At 39.5% G+C, this 21,868-nt stretch overlaps 1 protein-coding gene across 1 annotated transcript in view; it reads right to left on the bottom strand.

Moving 5' to 3' along the window:
- TMC1 (transmembrane channel like 1) overlaps window positions 1-21,868 on the bottom strand; it is a 64,219-nt gene that overhangs the window by 28,078 nt on the left and 14,273 nt on the right. Inside the window, exons 5-9 of the mRNA XM_067465578.1 lie at window positions 21,514-21,620; window positions 20,560-20,658; window positions 11,408-11,550; window positions 7,002-7,146; window positions 5,504-5,698 (exon numbers count right to left, since the gene is read on the bottom strand). Of these exons, the coding sequence (XP_067321679.1) occupies window positions 5,504-5,698; window positions 7,002-7,146; window positions 11,408-11,550; window positions 20,560-20,658; window positions 21,514-21,620 (689 nt within the window). The remainder of the gene's footprint in view (window positions 1-5,503; window positions 5,699-7,001; window positions 7,147-11,407; window positions 11,551-20,559; window positions 20,659-21,513; window positions 21,621-21,868) is intronic.

Below are 21,868 nucleotides of genomic sequence, written 5' to 3'. Positions count from 1 at the left end.
GTAGATGTATATATGTGTTTTGTTTGGTCAACTCCTCAACCGATTTAAAGAAAATTCCATAAGAAGTCTGGAAGAAATTTATATCTGTATTGTTTCTACCAAAAGCAAGTTACTTGGTCCTCCAGATGTTTTAGGCCTACATTTCCCAACAGAACTAAGAAACACAGCAGATAATCAGAGATTATGGGAGTTTTCACCATCAAAATATCTTATTAGACCTACTTGCATATCCCTGGTTCATAACAACACTGTTAATTGTGACCAAACTACCACAGGATCAATTGCTCCATTTTTTCTATTATGAATAAATTAATAAATGAATTTATTCCAAAAATCAGTAAACTATAAAGCAGTGACAAAAATAGATTTCTCCTGACATAAAGTTGAACAAGCAGCCAAGAGGTTAACCACCATCAAGATCAATCTTTAGTTTCAGACACTGAAGCCTTGAAAATCAGTTGTCTATAAAGCTGCTGTGATTCCCCAGTTTTTAAATGTCATAATGCTGTTTACAAGCCAGGCTGAGAGTAACAGCCAAGTCTAAATTCCACTCTTAAGCATTCTTCTGCATGCTGGCACCAGAAAGAGTATTTAATCATGATGACTTGCTATTAAAATGATAAGAATTAACAGTTTTGTAAATCTAAATCATGTTCTCACAACCCACACTGGGTGCAGTAATAATAGCCTCGTCTAACATCCCTCCTGCAGAAGGCAACAATAAAAAGCCATCTTTCATGCAAGCATATTTGCATTTTTACATACTTAGTAGAATAATTAGAGGGTGGGTTATTTATTTATTTATTACACATAAAAAATTGAGGTAGAATTCAAAATGATATCTCAAGACCTTAACTTCTAATTTTATAACAGATTATTACTTTCTTGCTAATGTTTTCCACTTTGTCAGCAGTATCTGCTCAAATTATCAGTTTTTGTTACTGCATATATTTTGTTCTTGTTTTTTACACCATTCACATGTCATGATTTGGCAGGGACCTAGTCTGGTAAATCCCAGTGTTCATTTGCTTTTAAAATTCCCCCTTTTCTCTCTCTTCCTCCTACTTTCTCTGCTTGCCCTCAGCTTACTTTCTTTAGTGCAAACTGAGTTTTGAAAAGTAGTTTGCATATAATAAATGCAACAGATGGCAAAGAAAGCAAGGTGGTAAGGCTCACGTAAAATATAATTGCTGCAGCCTGTCCTAGTTTTGTATGTGTTCTTCTTCATTAATAACCTTTGTCATGCACTGATACTGAACAGAGGAAACCTAATCCTCACCAAATACTGGAGTTTAAGGTGGATAAAATATTTCCTTTTCTAGAAAAAAATTCTAAGTGGGAAGATCTCCATCATCACACCCACATTATGATCTCACAAAGTCCTAAGGATACAAGACAACTACCAGAAATCTTTAGACCAGTGGCTGGGATAAAACTTGGAAAAAGTAATTTTGGGTCCCAACATTCTCCATCTGATCTGTCTGGGTGATTTGAGTAGCTGCAGTTCAAAACTTATGCTTGTAAGAACTGTCTTTGGGCATTCCAGTTGTAGGACAGGAGGAGCCTTTGAGCCTTTAGATCAGTGGTGCTCAACCTGTGGGTCCCCAGGTGTTTTGGCCTACAATTCCCAGAAATCCCAGCCACTTTACCAGCTGTTAGGATTTCTAGGAGTTGAAGGCCAAAACACCACTTTAGATTAACAGCTCTCTCACTTCATTAGCACATCCATGGATCAGGCATTATGCCTGTACAAGCTTGAAACAGCATCAATATCATCCGCTCACTGGAACCAATGAGAGAGGATTCACCCTCCCACCCCCACTCCTCCAAAAAGACAGCATGAAAGTAAATAAGAGGGTTTACATATTTTCACTTCCTAGCCTAATTGGAACAAGGCAATGAATAGTCAGTTTAAAAAGCAATGAGCTGATCTAAGTTCAGAGATCTATCCACAAAAAAGGGATGAAACCAGAACAATTGTTAGCTCCAGGAGAATTATGTCAGGACTTAGCTGCACTTCAGTAATGTTGCAGTAATTTACTAACCTGAAGTTATCCGAAGGTGTGATGTCTCTCAGGCTTGACCAGCTACTGGACCAACTATATAATTTCCTGGTATCTCCTTTTGCTTTGTGGGTTCCCATGGTCAAGACAGGAGACACCCAAATATTGGAAACCTCCTTGACTCATCTGCCTAATCAGTTAACCATCCCACCACCATCACATCTGAGAGCTTTTCTACTGTGCTTGTAGCGTTCAGGACTTGGACAGACTTCAAGGAAATTTTTAAAGGAAAGCTCAACGGTGCATTAGAAAATACACTACTCTTTGTCAATGAGAAAGTAAATTCCAAACTAAATGTATAGTTTTGATTCAATTGTCACTGTGACATCTTAATGCCTTCTTAGAGCCTTAATGTAACAAACTAATGATAATGCACAGATTTCTACAATCATATAGCTGGAGGCCTAGTTTTCAATGAAAAAAGACACTCTTGTTTTTAAAAGGAGCCCTTAGCACCATGCTGTGAAACTGTGTGAAGCAAAAAACATCAGGCCACTACCTCAATGCTTCTGAAAGCATACTTAACATATAAATGATACAGCTAAGTAATTATAGCAAGTGCTCTGAAGATTTGTTCTCATGTCTGTACTAAGAATTTCAGTTCCAACTTCATTGCTAATAAGCATTAAAGCCTAGTTGTCTGCCTTAATTCAGGAAGTGTTGATAATACAATCCTGGTCAGTGGCTCCTAAATCTAGTGACATGTTGTATCCCCATGGCCTTCTGGGGCATCTAAAAACATGCTCTAGGATTTTCCTGTTCTCTGAAGCAGGAGTTGGGGCCATATGGGCAGCTGAAGATGGAGTTGGGGCCATATGGGCAGCTGAAGGTTTCATGAAAGTCAGCACTGATGTTGGAAGGTTTTAGTGTCTTCTGGGGAAACAAAGGTTGACATATTTTTTCCTCTTTGCAAATAAGAAAGAACAAATATGTTCTCCCCTATGATTATCACACATCATTATACAGTCTGAGGTGAAGGAGCAAGTATGCCCCTTCTTGAGCTATATATAAAGACCAGCTGATTGGGTCCTGCCTATCTTCATGACCACATTTTCCCCTATGAACCAGTGCAGACCCTAAGATCTGCTGGGGAGGCCCTTCTCTTGCTCCCGCCACCGTCACAAGTTCAATTGGTGGGGACGAGAGACAGGGCCTTCCCAGGAGATCTTAGGGTCTACACCAGCTCTGGAACTCTCTCCCCAGGGAGATTAGGCTACCACCTACTCTGTCTACTTTCTGCAGGGACCTTAAAATGTGGATATTCCAATGTGCATTTGCAAATGATTAGCCCCCTGTCTATGAGTGCCCAGACCTAGTTAACTGCTAGATGGAACTCAGCACTTTACCTCAGCTCTGACACTATAATCTCTTTCTGTGCAAGCCCATGCTCAGCCTCCATCCTTTCCAACACTGATGTGCCCATTATAATCTGATTCTGATTATAAAGATTGGTTTTTGATCAATTGAAATGATGTTTGTATACTTTACTGTTTTAATTGTTTAATTAGTTGTTATATGTTGATGGTGTTTTTAAGTGTGTTTCATTGGTTAACTTGTTATTATTGGGTGTGGTCCCACTTGTAAGCCATCCCAAATCCCTTTGGGAGATGGTGGCGGGATATAAAAATATTATTATTATTATTATTATTATTATTATTATTCACCATTGCTTATGGAACAGCATTCACTACTATACCAAAGAATGTTATTGTAGATGGAGAGAACAATCCATGTAGACCAACCCTATTTCTTCCAAATGTTTGCTGCCATCTCCCAGTATCACTTGCCTAAATTAATTATCTCCTGCTTCACAACAGCAAAGCTAGTTGGCCATAATTTTCCCTGCATGGTTGCTGATGTATCTTTCATTCAGCTAGATTCTCTTCCACTGTAGTCCTGCACCCACTCATATCCCATCAAACTCAGCAGACTTTGCTACATAGAAGATGTGTATAGATTACACTCCAAGGTAATTTAGTCAATGTGTTCTCATATAATGCAGTTCAATGCAGTGAAAATGCATTATATGAGGCTTCACTGACCATACAATGCAGCTTCAATTTCCATTATATGACAGTGTAAGTGAGGCCTTACACTTTCTTGCTTATACCTACTTTGTCTATAATTGTCATAAATGTAGTTTTACATATCCATCTGATACCATCAATGTGATGCAAAAGGAAATACTGTTAAATTGTCTGAACTGATTAAAAACAAGAGAACTCTCCTCTAGACCCTATTATTAGAAGTGTCTCAAAACATAATGCTCTCTGAGCCAAAGGATAAGATGGCACCCCTTCAATTCAATATACTCAAGCAAAGTAGAATGACCACTGAATCTTACTTTGACAATACTGGTAGAAAAGTATTTCTCACCCCACCAGAGGTATTTAAGTATGTAATGGGAGTTTAGGAAGCATAATCCAGGATACATGGCACAAATAATTATCTTTTCATCCTATATATTGATTCTAGTATCCTGCTCCACATCACCTGGCACCTGAGGTAGCTATTCCTTTTATACCAAGTGGTAGGGGCTACTCTGCAATCATTTATAAAATACGTTTGCTGCTCAGTTTCAAAGGGCTTTTTGTATTGTCAGGTTAAGGTGGTGGCAGTGGGGTTTCTTCAAGAAGCACAAGTTTAGATAAACAGATGTTTGGATCTGTCCACTATCTGCAACCAATACATTTGTAAGGCTCCAATTGCTACTGTCTAAAGATCACTTCACTTGCCATCTCTCTGTGTGTGTCTAGATCAGTGGTTCTCAACCTGTGGGTCTCCAGGTGTTTTGGCCTACAACTCCCAGAAATCTCAGCCAGTTTACTAGCTGTTAAGATTTCTGGGTGTTGAAGGCCAAATCATCTGGTGACCCACAGGTTGAGAACCACTGGTCTAGATTTTTTGGAAATTACTACCACTCAATCAAATCAGTGGAATCCAAAGTCAGGTGTATTGTATTTTCATGGGAATTAATGCCACAATCTTATAGGCCTGGAATTACTTCTGAGTAGACATGTATTGGGGTGCCATCCAATTTTGTGATATTCAACATTTGTTCCTACATATATTTTGGATTTCAACTCCCAGAAACCCTAAGTGGTACAACAAATGATCAGAGCTGAACTCCAAAATACTGGCCAACAAAAGGCTAACTTCTAATGTAGTTCTTGTGGAAATGAAAAACTTCAAAGGGGTGCTGCAATTACATTAAGCATTGTGCACAGTGGATTGACAGAAAAGATGAAAAAACAGATTTGGAAATAGATATCTTCTGTTATAAAAAATTAACCTTGCATTTCTATGTTCTAACCCCATCCCTAATCAAAGTGATGATTGACAGTAAATTTTGGAGGAAAAATTACATTTTTTCCAACCCCTAATTGTAATTCTACTCCTACTTCTTCCAATTTAAATTTAGAAAGCAAGCTGAAACTAACTTCATTTCTCTCCCACCAGCCATAATTTTCAAGGCCTTCCAAAGCAAATTTTTGGGATCGCCTCACAACAAAATAGATGAGGTAGCCACTCCCAGCCAGTGTACATAAGGCGAAGAAATTAGCAAGAACTCTCAGGAAACGGGTCAAGTGAACGTTCTCATCTCTTCGGCTTTCTTGTTCTTCGACAATTGCTTCCTGTACTTATTAGAAACAAACAAGAAAAGCATTCATTGTAAATCAACAGACTGACAAGACATATGATAGTGAATAAAATGCCCCATGTCAAGGATATTAAAAAGACTGTCTTCTCCCACATAAGTCTGTCCACCCACTGGTCATCATTAGAGGGCTTGTTTCATGTCACATAGCCTTTCAATATATGCATAACTAGCATCCAGGACATGGCTATCTTTCCATGGCACCAATACTGTAGAAATCCACATTCATTGGGGTTAGGGGTACAAGAGCCCCCCCCCCCCAAACTGGTAAAACTATGAACAAAAATGTTTGTTTGTTTTTTACCTGTGAGAACATCCCTGTGAGAAGATCCTACAGCATGATTTTATAGTTAGCATCTATTAGAAGTTCATGCTGGAGGACTTACAAATTCATGCTGAAGAACTTACAAATCCCTTGAAAAGTGCCATATCTAGGAATTTCTAGGTCCACCAATGCAACTCCATGGTCAACTTTTGGTACAATTCATAGCATCACACTGGAGGGTCTAGAGATTCCTAAGGAGAGCATATTAATCAAATCCACAAATAATCAAATCCACAAAAGTGAACCCTGCAAATGTAGAGCACCAACTGAGTACTGATTTTAATTATTTATTTTTACTGCATCTTAAAATTAGCTTCTTGTGAGCAGTATTAGAGGTCTACCTGCCAAAATACAAGATAAAAGGTTTCTATGCCTCACTTTCGCTGGTGTGTGATGTAATTACCCATTGTGACGCAGGAGTTGGGTTCTCCCCTCAGTTAGAGACAGTCCAGATATTTGCAGCTGGTTCCAAGTGGAAACCACTTGGAACTGGCTGCAGTTGTCTAAACAGTCATCCCATATCTCCTAAGGTTCAGGTTGCAGAAAGAGGCAGAATGGAAGTTCCCTTCTAACCCCTTCCCCCATCTTGCTGCTGGTACAGCAATGAGAACCATCTCCCACCAGCTACTTAATTCTCCAGGTGGGCGGGGCATGTCCTCCTTTCTTTGACCAGATTGCATGGGCTGCAGAAGAGGTTAGGAGGCAGGAGAGGGCAGCTCTCCACTTTCTCCTCCCAAGGAGGAGGAGATTAAATAAACAATAAAATAACACACACGCAATTCCAGGCATGTTTTGATTAAAAATGCTGTCTGCATTACAAGAGAAAACATCTGCTGATTTACAAGGGCATTGATTTTACAGTATTATCATGTTAACAACTCTATAACCTCATTCAGTGACATCATATTCTTTAATGTTTGGTCTCAGGCTGAGTAAACAGTGGGTCATATATTACCTTAAAGCTAGTTGTTATTGATGCAAATTTGTTGTCCGCTGTTTCAGGATTGCCAATTAAGTAATCCCAGCTTGTGAACATTTTCCAGCTAAAGTTAAAACTGGTATCATCGCCTCCACCATCATCATGTGCATTCTTTGCCATTCTAAAACATCCCAAAATCGATTGTTAAAAATTGATGAAAAGGTATGAACAGTTCTGCTAACACCTTAGCAGAGCAAGAAAAAAGTTTAAGTTCTACTTTGGTTCATAAATATTGTCAACTGAGTAAATCATATTAATAGATTAGTAAATCAATTATCTGCCTTGACTAATTGTTTAATCCATCAAGTTAATTGAAATAACATAGTTGCAGTATTTCACACTACATAGATGCCTGCTTGAGAAAAGAAAAGAAATATGAGATCTGTTTCAAATTTGATTAACAAAAGCCCAACCAATTAAAGCATTTAACATTATTGCAGTGAAACCTTGGTTTGGGATGGCTTTGTCTAACCTAACTCTAACCCTATCCTCAATCCAATCACATTACACTGTTATAGCACTATTATTCCACTTTAACTGCAATGGCAACATGGGATCCTGAGGCTTATAGTTTAGAGAGGGACCTTTAGATTTCTCAACAAGAGAGACTTTGGCCCTTTGTTGTTCATTCGTTCAGTTGTTTCCGACTCTTCGTGACCTCATGGACCAGCCCACATCAGAGCTCCCTGTCGGCCGTCACCACCCTCAGCTCCTTCCAGGTCAATCCAGTCACTTCAAGGATGCCATCCATCCATCTTGCCCTTGGTCAGCCCCTCTTCCTTTTTCCTTCCATTTCCCCAACATAATTGTCTTCTCTGAGCTTTCCTTTCTTCTCATGATGAAGAAAGTACTCCTTCCCTCCAATGAGCAGTCGGGCTTTATTTCCTGAAGTATGGCCCTTTGGCCCTTACTCAGCTACAAACCTAGAATTCCACAGGATGTTGCCATATCATTTAAAGTGGAATAATCGCACTACAAAAGCATAGTGTGCTAGGGCCCTCAGGCATCTTCCATTGCCTGTTTCAAATTGGCAGGAGTTCTTCACAGGTCTTAAAACAGAGATCTTTCCCATCTCTTGCTCCCAAATGACTTGAAAGTAAATTGGGATTGTTTATCACATAAATGTGATTGAAGAGCAACCCCAAAGACTATAAAAATAAATTGGCATCAGAATGGAAATCAACAGTCAGAAATGCAAAGATGGGCACTCCAACAATGTCCTGATTTTGTCACCGCAATGACCATTGCCCTTTCCTTCCTCTTTTCTTTGTTTTGCTATCTATCCAGGCAATAGCAGAAAAATAGCCAAACGAACAAAAAACTCCATTAGGTTTTGCACTTATCATATTGTTTTCAGTGAAATCATCCACAAGCCAAAGAATATAAGAGGATTTACTCTTAAGGTTATCTAAATATAGATCAAGATTATCTTGTGGCCAGATGGAAATTTTGCAGAACATGCTTGCCCAAGGGTATTCCTTTTGTTTGTTCCTCAGGGATAGGGCCACAAGGATTTGATTTTACTTGTTTTAAGTGGGTGACTTGTAGCTATAATTCCCTGAGAGGATTCTGTAGACTATCAAAGAAATATTTTAATGGCTTCATCATAACTGGGTCAAAAAAAAGAGTAACTTCTGTGATGTTTTTGGTTCTTTAGCAAAGCATACAGTGGACCCTCTGAATCTGTAACTTCCACAGATTGTGGATCATGACCTTGCATACATAAATGATGGTGGTGTAAACAAGCTGAAGTGTTCATTTGCCTGTCACTACCATTAAGTAATACAGGACACAATAATTCACTTTTTTGGAATCCATGAGGGGTCCTGGAGCCAACCCCCCCCCCCCCCAATGAATTTAGTGATATCTCAGAAATAGAGACTAGGGACCTCATCAGATGAAGTTACCTAATGCGAGCGACAGCAGGGGGATTCACCAGGCAGTGTAGTGAATCTGGCAGGCAGCAGAGAGATCCATCACCTCATGCTCTGCATCACCCACAGTGACACCTTCCTCATCACACCGGAGGGGGGGGGGCATCTCTGCCCAGCTTCCCACCACACTCACCCCATGGCTGGCAACAAGAATATGAGAAATCTCCCATGTTCTCCCTGCCTCTTCTTACGATGCATTCAACACAGTTTGGGGATGGAACACCACCGAAAGGTGCTCTACGTCATTTAATGAGATCTGATGGGCTCTGTCCTTGAACTGTGCTGGATGCATCTTATATTGGGTAAAAAAAGCCCATGTGATGAAGTGGTAAAATACGTAGACTTTAATTGGCATTAGAAATTGATCTCAGTTGATGTTTGTGGGGAAGAGGGTACAAATAAGAACTAGTATAACTCAGTTAATGAAATGGATGTGTTCCTGGACATTTAACAGAAAGTTTTGTACCAGTGGCAGAAATAACATGGAAAGAATATTGATAAGTGAAGGAGAATACTAGGCCACTCGAGATTTCTCTTGAAATGAAGGATCCCTATATGATTTCTCTAGCTGTCTCTTCATATCTGACTACATTTATATATGTAGAGACAGCTAGAAAAATGTCATTTTGGATTCTTATTTGAACTTATTTGATCTGCAGTTTCTAGAATAACATATACTTTCTAACACAGCCATCATTCAGATTTCACACTTCTTCGGATTTTACAATTTGTTTCAAAAATAAGAGAGTATAACATTTTGGTCAAAAGAAAAAAGAGGAAGTCCTCTTTAGTTCATCCTGTGACAAAGAGTCAAAGAGATGGAAATTATACTTTATATTATAGTATGTTTATTCCTACTTTAATGGGTTTTTTGTGCCTAATGCTTGAAAACAACTATGCAAGTGTGCACTAGTTGACCACTGCCATCCTGCAGACAGCCATTTGCTACACAGTGGTTTTTGTGTCAGATTCTTCACCGTTTGTTTTTCCCAAGAAGTGCAGATAAATACTGTAATTTCTGGGTGTTACTTGACACTCTGCCAGATGCAAAGCTTTACAACAAATGTTGACATATCTGCTGCCTTTGTTACAGGTTTATTTCACACTTCTTAGCTCCATAGAAGATGTGATGCTATTTTAGTAAAGGTTCCTTTCCCATCTTTACTGCACTGTGGAATACCTTCTAGAAGGAATATATATATATTGACTTCAAAACACAAAGTAACAGTTAGGGTTTCATACTCATCTCTCCACCCAGACTAATGCTGATCAACCTTGATGCAGAAGGGGCAACCAGGGAAAATGGACTGAGTATAATCAAATTGAGAAAAGAAGCATCATTTTGATCTAATATCCTGATTAGTTTTTAACTGTGAATTTCCAAGACCCTTAATGATGGGAGCATAAGAATAAAATTTGTATGGTGTAGTGGTTAGAAGAGCGCAGATCTACACTGGCCCAATAAATCAGAGCCAATCTGGTATGATATAGACTGGATCAGTTCCAGTATGGGTCACATAAGCACTCCTGCATTTGGTATAGTATAGAGTGGATCAGCCCAGAATAGGTCTCATAAGTACTCCCACAACTTCTCTGAAGCTGACAGGAAATCTCGACTGCCTAGTGGTACCAAATGTAGTGGAACCTACATGTCATGACAGCCTGTGGCTGCAATATGAATCCTACCTGTCATCTAGCACAGGTGATATGGTGACCAGGAGGAGAGGAGGGATGAAACCCCCCTCCTATCTTGTATTCATTTCCAGATCACACTGGCTGGCATCACTGCAGGTGACTAGTGGCAGGTAGCACCTATGTTGCAGTTGGAGATCACCTGTCATCTCATGTCCCCAGGCTTCCAGAGGTCAGGAAACATTGGATGGTAGTGAGAACAGAATGTGAACCAGAATGTGGGCTATCCCCCAACTTTGGTTAATGTGGAGCAAGGTGGCTTTACCCTTTGTTATCCCAGATCAGCTTCATACAGCATTTGATTGCCATGAAGTTGATCTGGACCCAATCCAACCTAAGTGATCAGTGTAGATTGCCCAGGACAGGGCAAATTTAGTGGGTTAATACTTTGCCCCTGGGTTCCTTCAAAGAAAAAGATCTTCCAAAAATGAATGTTCAAAATTGCTAAAAATATTAACATATTACATAGTCAGAAATAGCTGACCATCTACTTCTGATTTTTAAACTTTGACCTTGAACAGTAGGGAGGCTCTGGTTCCTATCAGGTGTGAATTTCTGCCAGGTGTGCTTTGACTAGTCACCATCTCTCATCCTAACCAATTTTATAAGTGAAATGAGTACAATCATTTGTGCTGCCTTCAGATGAAAAGCAACTCAAAATATAATAAATAACAGTAATAAATAAAAGCAGACTTCTACCAACCAGTATATACATTTCCCTTTTTTTTTAATAATTTCACATCAAAGGAAACTTACGTGCGGATGACAACCATGAAGCTATAACCAATGGACCCAACTCCAACCAAAAAGTAGGACAGAGGTAGTCGAAACTTCAGCCAGCCAATTGTTCTCTGATTATTGTAATAACCATAAAAGAGCACGGAATATTGTGCAAAACCCTAAAAAGGGGGAGGAATTTAGGAATTTATTTCTTATAAAAGTAAAAGACTTCACGCAACATTCCCATAGCAATTGTGTACTGACTTGAACCTTGCAGGAACTACTTTGCTTTAGCTCCATCAATCTGAGCTAGAACCAAGTAATTGCATACTCTACGAACAAAACATAATTGCAGCATTTAGGGAGAGTGGCTTTTGTCATTCCTGTTGCTGAATAGGCTTTTCTCCTTTCACTGCCATAAGTCAAATGGCAGCAAAAAGAAACCAAACATCTATGAGAAGATCCCAATATAACTCCTGTCCACCCAGGTCCAAAGAAAAGATTTAAGGAATTGCAATACGTTTTTTAAAATACATTGTAAATAAAATGATACCTTTTAAAAAAACTAATCTGAAGGTATTCCACAATCCTGGAAACTTATGGAGGAGTAAAAAAAAAAAAAGGAAGGAAGAAGGCAAGGGAAAGAAAAAGAAAAGAAAGGCCAGCAATTCCCAAGCAGTTGTTGTTTTCTTTCCAAACACCCATTCAACATCAATTTTAATTGAGCACTCAATAGGGATGGGTGAATCTGGTCCCTTCCATACTGCCCCTATTTCCCAGGATCTGATCCCAGAGTATCTGCTTATCCCAGATTATCCGGAAGTGGAGACTCATATAATTCGGTTTAAAGCAGATAGTCTGGGATCAGATCCTAGGATATAGGGTAGTATGGAAGGGGCCTCTGTTAGTCTTGGTTTTTCTCAATTTCTCAGGACCCTTCTACACATGCATTAAAACCTGAGAGGAAGCGTGTTAAAAGGGGGCGGGAGTGACTAAAATCCATTTAGTCAAAGTGCAGGAGGAATCAGGAGGAATTGGGTTAAGGGCTGAGAAACATGTGTTTAAAGGGAACCCTTTAAACCTGATTCTTCCTAAGTAACATATACCTTTCCATGCCTGTGTATCCCAGCAGGCATGGAAAACGCATGCTTCCCTTCCCCCATGTGGATTTCTCCAAAGCACGTGTGCTTCTGAAAAACTATCAAGCAGAGGCACAGGTGCCTCAGAAAAGCACAAGTGGAAAACAAATACAACTCTCTCAAATTCTGTCTTTTACACTTTATAATGTTAAACAGAGCTTGAATTAACAATTGGGGAAAGACAAGGATTTGAGGCAAGATTTTTTAAAAAAATTGTTCTGTTATGCTCTGGGCCTCAAATGCACATGTGTACATATGCACATCTCTGGAGTGATTTTTTTTAAAAGAAAACTTTCACCGGATGTCCCCCACCCACCCTCCATTTTATTTGCTTCAAAATACAGCTGTGAGGATGGCAGGGGACTATGCAGCGGGGCTGACAGATCTGTGTTTAGACTACCTTTGAGATCCCACATTTTAAAAACCTACTTCTTTTTCCCGCATTTTGGCGCTGTCTGGAAGCACCCTCAGTTTTCCAAACTTTAGATCTTTCCATGTTAATATGCAACTTAAAAAAACAAAATGAAAATTTGTATGTACCTTCATGAACCTTTATTCCACATTTTTGTGTGCAGACACATTTTTGCAGGACATTTTCCTGAAATAATATTATTTTTGCTTATGCACACACACACACACTTTCTCGTAATATACAGTATAATCCCATACCTAGAGAGAAAACATTCCAAGATGCCTCCCATGAATACCTGAAACAGGGGACAATAGCAAACTTTATATTTTGATTATACAGGGTGAGGCAGCATAACTTCCTTTTTTAAAATGCGCGCCATTCAGTCGGTTGCAGACATAGCGGAATGCTAGTACTTGGGCTGGAATCATACCATAGAATAGCACTGGAAGACCTAAAAGAGCCCACCAATGCTTCCTGAGGGAATGATTTTGGAGTTTGGGTAACTTAAATTGTGGATATTCAATCGATGGATAAGGGAGAGATAGTGTATGCATTTTGTGTTTATTCCCTAATGCAGTGGTTCTCAACCTGTGGGTTCCCAGATGTTTTGGCCTTTAACTCCCAGAAATCCTGACAGCTGGTGAACTGGCTGGTATTTCTGGGAGTTGTAGGCCAAAACACCTGTGGACTCTCAAGTCGAGACCCACTGCCCTAACACATATATTTTGTTTTTTGCATCTTCTGAGGAGTATAACTGTTATGGAGTAACTGTTTTCCACTTTGGCACAGTGATGAGGGAATTGAAAATTTGACTTCAACTCAAAATGAAAAGAGAAACTCAAAATGTAAAGAGAATAAATCCCCTTAGGAGAGAATGCTCTAGACCATGGCCATACAGCCCAAAAAAACCCTACAACAACCCAGTGATTCCGGCCATGAAAGCCTTCGGCAATCCCCTCATTACTATTCCTGAGGCAAGAGCATTGCAAGCTGATGAGTGTTTCTCTTCACTTTAATTGAAAATACATTGTCATGATCCTGGCTCCAGTAACCCTCTCCTGTCTAAACTCCCAATCTTTCGACAACATGTCACAACAGATGCCCTGTTTCCTAAATGGAGATTAAGCTCTCTATAAGAAAATGAAACATATGCTCTGAGGTTCATTATATTAACCAGTTGCTAAATTTTATTCATGTGGTGGATATAACAGATTAACCCTCCAGAGCTGAGGGCAGACTTGATTGATCTTAAATATCCTGGTGGAACGTAAGATAGAATACAGCCTACATAAGTCATCATGGACTTTGTAAGTCAGAGCAGTTATATGTATTCATGTGCTTTCAAATCGTCTGTTGACTTATTGTGACCCCATGAATTTCATATGGTGTTCTTAGGTATAGGGTCTAAAAAGTAGAAGAGAAAATTAATAATGATAAGCTATTAAGATAGATAGATAGATAGATAGATAGATAGATAGATAGATAGATAGATGAGAGAGAACATTAATTACACTGAATCCCTGGTATCAACTAGGGGTTGAATCAAGACCAAAATCTGTGGATTCTCAAGTTCCATTGGATACAATGGTGTAGTATAATAATGTCCTTTAAATACATTGGTAAATTCAAGGCATACATTTTATTCAAATTCCAATTCATGTATGAAGGCTCATTAGATGGCCTTGGGCAAGTATCACTCTCAGCCTCAGAGGAAGGCAATGGCAACCTCACTGTAAACAAATCTTGCAAAGAAACCTTCTTGGTAGGTTTGCTTTACAGTTGCCATAAGTCAGAAGCAACAATATTTATATTAAACAAAATTACTGATGTTTTCCAGTATTAAGGAACAAGCTGTATAATATGCTTGGCACAAAGAATAAAAAATAATTGACACAATGGGACAAGGGTTTCTTCCATTTTTCAAAGGTGGACCAGGGCTCAAAGCTTGCAAGTGGCCACAATGATTTTGAATCACACATTGTGTTGCCCTTGTATCTGCCCATGGCTCACATATGAATTGAAAAGGGCTTTAATTGACTGTGGTAATGCAGAGGGGCTTAGTCCACACAAGAGTGAAATGCATCTATTCCCTTCTGCTGTTTAGCTGCTGGTTATTTCTTAAAACTAAACCATTAGTAGATTAAAATGTCAATAGGCTAACATCCTTCTGTTTCATTTAATCTCCAGCCATGCATTTGATGTATTGCGACTGTCAGGCTGCCTGAGATGAGTCAGAGTCTTTCTCTACTAAGCCTCATTTGCAATCCCAGCTGTGGTGAAAATGAAATATTAACACATGACAAGTAAATATTAATAAATTTCTAAAATGGTTATCAATCTGTTCCTGGATATTCACAACAGCCTCTGCTGAGGAATTATCAGACTCCTCGGTTGTTAGTGTTTAATTATTTGCAGTACATCAATGGAGTATGAAGGATGCATACTACAGTTGTCACCTATCGGATATTAGTTCTCCTATGACAATGCCCTAAACAATTGTTATGCTAGATGTATAATGTTTGGCACTGAAAAAACATGCAAATGTATGCTCACTAATTTCATTCCTTTTTTTAAAAAAAATTCTCCTCATCAGAAGCCAAAACCTCCATGATGCTAAACCAGGGCATATCTTCTAATATTTCATAGCTGAAAAATGGGACATGTGTGGCCAGGAAATTTGAGTATGGTCAAGATGGCAAATTTAGTAATGAGGAAAATACACAAAAAAGGAGAGGCTGCAGCGGGTTGCTTCTGCATGAGCCTACTGAAAAGGGTAAAATACTATTTCCTTTTCTCCTCCTCCCCACTGAGGATGTGTGTGCACTAGCCATAAAAGGTTGGCTCAGCATCAAACTGGTGCAAACAGCCAGCTGTTGAGCTGCTCCAATCTCTGGATCATATCCACACAGCCGAGCAACACCAGAACCAGTTCGGTTCCACTGGACTACCTCCCTTGCCTTACCCCTGTCCATCTTGCCCTGCTATGCCCACTGGACCTGAAAATGGCATTGGTCACTGCTCAGCACCTATAATGACAATCGACAGAGTGATAAAGCAACACAAGAGAGGGGAAATCTTCAGTCTTTTCATCTATCTTTCCTCTGCTTGTTTCTCTGTATTTCAGTGCATTGCCATGATTTCTGGCATGGAAGGGTTATCAGCAGGATTCCTAAGCTGTTCTTTGAGCATAAACATGATCTTAACTATAACAGCAGGAAGTGTCTGGACACTCCAAGCTTTGTTTTCTAACCTCCATGCCAGATGTTCAAAAAGATTTCCCTGCAATTGTTTTCAAAGATCACAAACAATTACTTATTCAAGGTAGATTCAATTTGGCCTTTTATTTATGCCAGTAATAGAAAAACTGTTGCTTCAAAAGAAGAACTTCTCAATACAGTCTGACCCCAGTTTCCATGGAACCAATATATGTGGTTTCATTTATCCATGGTTTCAATTTTTCAATTATTCATTTAGGGCCTCCTGTACAAGTTGGACCCTTTTCTCGGTGCCTCCATAATACTTCCCCTTACAAATAATAGGATTCACTATTTTCCACAGTTTCATATATCTATGCACAGCCTGGGAATATATCCTCTGTAGATAAGGGTGTTGTAATTTGTCATACCATAATAAAATCACTGTATCTTGGAGATATACCTAACTGAGGTGACAGGATTTTTACTCAGTCTCACTAAGGTAGTGAAATAGAGGACTAATCACAATGGTAAATGATGCTGGTACTTCACCCTTACATTAACACATGGCTATTATAATCAGAATGATAATGTTAAGGGCCTGCCCTACCATAAAGGTAAAGGTAAAGATTTTCCCCTGACATTAAGTCTAGTCATGTCCGATTCTGGGGTGTGGTGCTCATCTCCATTTATAAGCTGAAGAGCCGGCTGCATGGAACACCCTAGCATAAGATGAGTGAAATAACCACCCTGGGCAACAAAATCAGTTAGTTTTCATTGCATTTTTACTGCCAGGAGAAGAATAGGAAAGCTTTTGTGAGATCTAGCAGGCAATTGGAGAAGATGGCCTTTGTGGTTCCTTCCAGCTCTGTGAATTGAAACATGTAGATCTAATGGCTATAGTTTTTGACTGAACTTTAAGAGCTGCTCAAAAACTCTAAACTACTTTCAATACCTTTAATATTTCTTTAAATTTCATAATACAACTAGTACACTGACACTGGAACAACCACTGATACTGCATAGGACACTCAGTAGATTAGGCCTGGGCAACTGTGGCCCATTAGAATGCAAACACTATCAGCTCTATCTAGCACAGCCACTGGTGAGAGCTGATGGGAATCACGGTCTATCAACAGCTGGAGGACCGCTGTTGTAAAATAAAATAATTTTGGAAACAATGGTTATAGGTTAGGAACTCTGCATATATGAGGTGGTAGATATGCAGTGGAATGCAGGTGAGCAAACACTGGTGCTTTGATATTCAACTTTGCAATTCCTATCATAGCACAAACACCATTTTAAACTCCAATTGCCTTTAAAAATGAGGTTGCTATGCAGCACAGTCACAGGTTTTAAGAAGAAAATATAAATGGAAAAACATTGCCTAGATATATCAACCATGCTTCTTTCAATCACAGCTTCTATCTTAAGCTATAGCTCTTTGCCAATACCTTTGCTGGCATTTATCTTCAATTAATTTATGCTTAATATGCAATTAGGAGCCAATTTTGATGTAATATTTTTTTATTCTACAGAGGAACAGATGCAAAGGAGATTACATCAGAATATGGATTTTTCATAGAAAATCTGTGAACAGATGATTGTGTTCATGCCAGTTCCTGCCCGCAGATCTTTTCCACAAAATTTTCCCAACCTGTTGAGCCAGAACATTCTTGTTACTCATTGAACTTCACAACTAAGCAGAAAGCTTTATTTCCCCATACAGAAAAGGCCAGAAACCCACTTAAGCAAGTTGGAGTCTATCTTGATAATATTTCACTGCTCAGGATGATGCCCAAAGAGACATTTCTAGGTGCTCAGGATATCATGATATCATCATCATCATCATCATCATCAACAACATCATCTATTCCTTGCTTTTTCTCCCCAAAGGGGACTCAAAAGCAACTTGACCTAAAAGCATTGGTATCCAATTTAAAATATGCAAATACACAAACATTAAAACACAACACAAACAGTATTAAAACATTTAGTTAATATCCACCAAATGTATTAAAAATTAAAAACCATAGCACACACACCCCCCCCCCCCCCAACCAAATCTCAAACACATTCATCTTTAAAAGTCTGTTTGAATAAAAAGGTTTTAGCCTGATGCTGGAAAGACAGGAGGGAGGGTGCCATTCTGGCTTCCCTGGGTAAGGAGTTCCAGAGTCAAGGGGCTGCTACGAAGAAGGTTCCCACAACTGAGCTTGTGATTGAGGTGGGACCAAGAGAAGGGCCTTTTCTGAAGATCTCAGGGCCCTGGCAGGTTCATACAAGGGGATGCGGTTGACCAAATAGCATGGACCTGAACAGTCTACGGCTTTAAAGGTCATAACCAGCACAGAAACAGACTGGCAGCCAGTGGAGCTGCTTCAACAGAGGGGTTGTCTGCTCTCTGTAGCCAGCCTCAGTGAGCAACCTGACTGCAGCTCTTTGGACTAGCTGAAGTTTCCGAGCACTCTTGAGAGGGAGTCCTACAAAGAGTGCATTACAGTAGTCTAGATGGGATGTAACTAAGGCATGTACTACTGTGGACAAATCTGCACCAAAGAATGGGTGCAGTTGGTGCACAAGATTTAATTGTGCAAAAGCCATCCTGGCCACTTCTGACACCTGGGCCTCCAGATTCAGTGCTGAGTCCAGGAGGAACCCCAAACTGCAAACCTGTGTCTTCAGGGGGAGTGTAACCCCATCCAGCACTAGCTGTATCCCTATTTCCTGATCTGTCTTCTGACTGACCAGGAGTACCTCTGTCTTGTCTGGATTAAGCTTCAATTTGTTTGCCCTCATCCAGTCCGTTACTGATGACAGGCACTGGTTTAGGTTTTCAAATACGCTCTGGCTCGTGCTTGGTCAGATTCACTTCAAGTTCTTCACCAACATTGGTCTAGTCTCCATCTCACTTGCTTCATCACCCCCAACTCCTTGGAAAGCCTTGGAAAGGGGCTGATTTGGCTTTGCTCTGTGAGAGGGGACATTCAGGAGCAATTGTCTCCACCGCCCTGATCATTTCCCCATTTCAGAGATCAGCCAGAACTTCTACAGAATCACTGGCTCAAGTGACAGGAAAATCCCCAAGAGATATCAGGAATTCATCCGAATCCATAAGCCTCCTGGGGCACACCTTTATGTAGACCTTACCCATGTGTAACTCCCCACTTTTATCTGGGCCCAAAGAAAGAACAGTAGGAAGATCTGACACTGACCATATTTGTAACAGACTGATCCCACAAATCATTTGTTATGTAACTGGAGGCCATTTTGCTATGCACCAAATGGTCAGAGAATCAATCTGTTGTGAATATGGCTGGAAACTACTCTCTTTGTTCTTCCTCGACTCACTGGATTACATTCATGAGATTTGGAGCTGCACTGGTGTATAGGCAAAACATATACAGTATGTTCATATGTCTTTCCTTCTGGACTGGACTGTTGGGTGGTTCCTCTATATCACTGGATTCTGCATTCATGGATTTAACCACTCATGATGAAAATATTCCATTCTCCCCTCCCAACCCCCCTCCCAAACTTAGATTTTGCCATTTTATATAAAAGTTACTATTTACTATGCTATTGTATATATTAGGACATATTTTTGTATGCACGGGGAGAGGAGTGTGTCCTGGAACCAAACTTCAGTGAATACCAAAGACCCACAGTATGAGCTCCTCTCCCTTACTCCTCAAAAAAACTGGCATTCATCCGTATTAGACCCAGCAGCCTCTGACAGTAATTTGCTTCCTCTTTTCCTGCCAACAAGGACAAGTAGAAAGGATTAGCCACATGGCACTTTCAATAACTGAAGAAAATTCTCACAGTAATTTTACACATTCTGGTATGTAGGTTACTATAAATCCCATAGCAGTTGGCGATGTGAACAATATCCTTGATCCCTACGGGTTAAAAAAATGTGAAACACATGATTGAGAGCTTAGGTCTACTTTCTCCTCATTTATCTTTCTTTAGTTCTCTTGTCACTCAGTGTCTGTTTGCAGACTTGTTATTTCATAAATCCACAGAGAGCCAAATTAATCCCTCAGCACAATTTTGATAAATCAAATCCACCCACCGTGGGTTGGGGTTGTTTTTTTACATTGTGGAATTGACCTGGACTAGGTGAACATGGTGACCTTGGAACTTTCTGTGTTGTGATGTGTCAACTTAATTAATCGAAAACAAAATGGCAGGTCTTCAACAGTGTTTTGATTCATTGGTTGAGTTATTTTCCACCCACACCCCCACTTTTGTTCTTATGTACACGTGAGAAATCCCAGTGACAAATCAACATGAAGCATTTTTTCATATGATGGGAAAGTTCTAAGGGGATTTGGTGTGACATCTGATCTGCTTTCCCCACCCGCCAGTTTAGGGAAGTTGGGCAATGAGTTGCTGGAGAGTGAAATCAATATTTTAGTTAACAGAGTGCACACTTACACTAAAGTCCCACAAAGTTGCAAAGTTCATAGCACCTGCTTCTTCGGCTCTTGGCACAGTTTTTCTTGGTAAGCTCCCATATGGCTTTGCCATCAAAGCCTACAGATAAGCACAGAAGAAAGTATTCAGAACTATAAATGGAACCTAAATCAGGGGAATCCGGAAGAAGAGAAAACTACAATCACACCACAGTGAGGAATGATGAGAGCACTGTAATTCAAAGAAACTGGATGACCACGTCCTCCCCAACCCTTATGTAAACAAACAAAACAACAGCATGGAAACAAGTGGAAAATTAGCTTCCTATCCTGGGTCTTAATTGCTTTCTTGTTCCCCTTCTGCTAATTTAACATTAAAAATATTGAAAATATCCAGATGAAAAATTACAGGCACTGGTTTAGGCTTTCAAATACGCTCTGGCTCGTGCAAATCATATCAGTGAAATGTCTAACATTCAAGTTTCTTTGGACTTAACATGTCTTTTAGTGCCATCCTGTAAAATGGAAATTATATTATATATTATATTTCTGGTAGTTGTGTGTACCAGAAAAAAGAATTTGACCATGGTAGATGAGGACAACTGGAGTATATGTTGTATCAACAACCAAGAGAAAAGGTTTTACAGCAAGTATACATGTGGGGGATTTGTGGCCAACCAGGTATTGGACTCCATCTCCCATCAGCCCCATCTTGTAGTCAAGGAAGCTGGAAGTAGTGTTGCAATAACATTTACAGGGTCACAGTTTCTATTCTAGTGATCAATATTTACCACATCTACAGCATCACAGTTTGATTCAATGCTGATTTTCTCTATGGAGAAATAATTTAAACAAATGTTTATTGTTCCCACTGTTTTAGACTTGAATGAATGACCCCGACCCATGTTCCTGTCTGACAATTAAACCTAAAAACGAATGGCAAAATAATTGGCCATATGAACTGAATCATCCTTACCTCAGGCACCATGATAAGACCAAAGGTCAGCCCAAACAGAATAATATTTATTCCATACATCCAGCGCAAGAAAATGAAATAAGATGCAACTGAAGAGCCAAAGTGACCTACAAAACATGAATGAGATGAAATGGCAAATGAATCATTATTTTGCCAGTTGAAAGAAAGAAAGAAATTATGCTTATGTTTCCTTATCATATAAATCAATGTACTAAACTTCATGATGTTTCTCAAGCTCAAAAGTGCTACCTGATTCCTTATATCTTTTTTATATTGAAACAGATTAACACAGCTATGTCTCTGAATACATATAAAACATGCGATATACCACATATAAATGTTTTTTTTAAGAATT

The sequence above is a fragment of the Anolis sagrei genome, chromosome 2 (assembly GCF_037176765.1).
Source record: "Anolis sagrei isolate rAnoSag1 chromosome 2, rAnoSag1.mat, whole genome shotgun sequence".
Taxonomy (NCBI): domain Eukaryota; kingdom Metazoa; phylum Chordata; class Lepidosauria; order Squamata; family Dactyloidae; genus Anolis; species Anolis sagrei.
The sequence above is the reverse complement of the archived record's forward strand: the minus strand, read 5'-3'. Positions and strand labels throughout refer to the sequence as shown.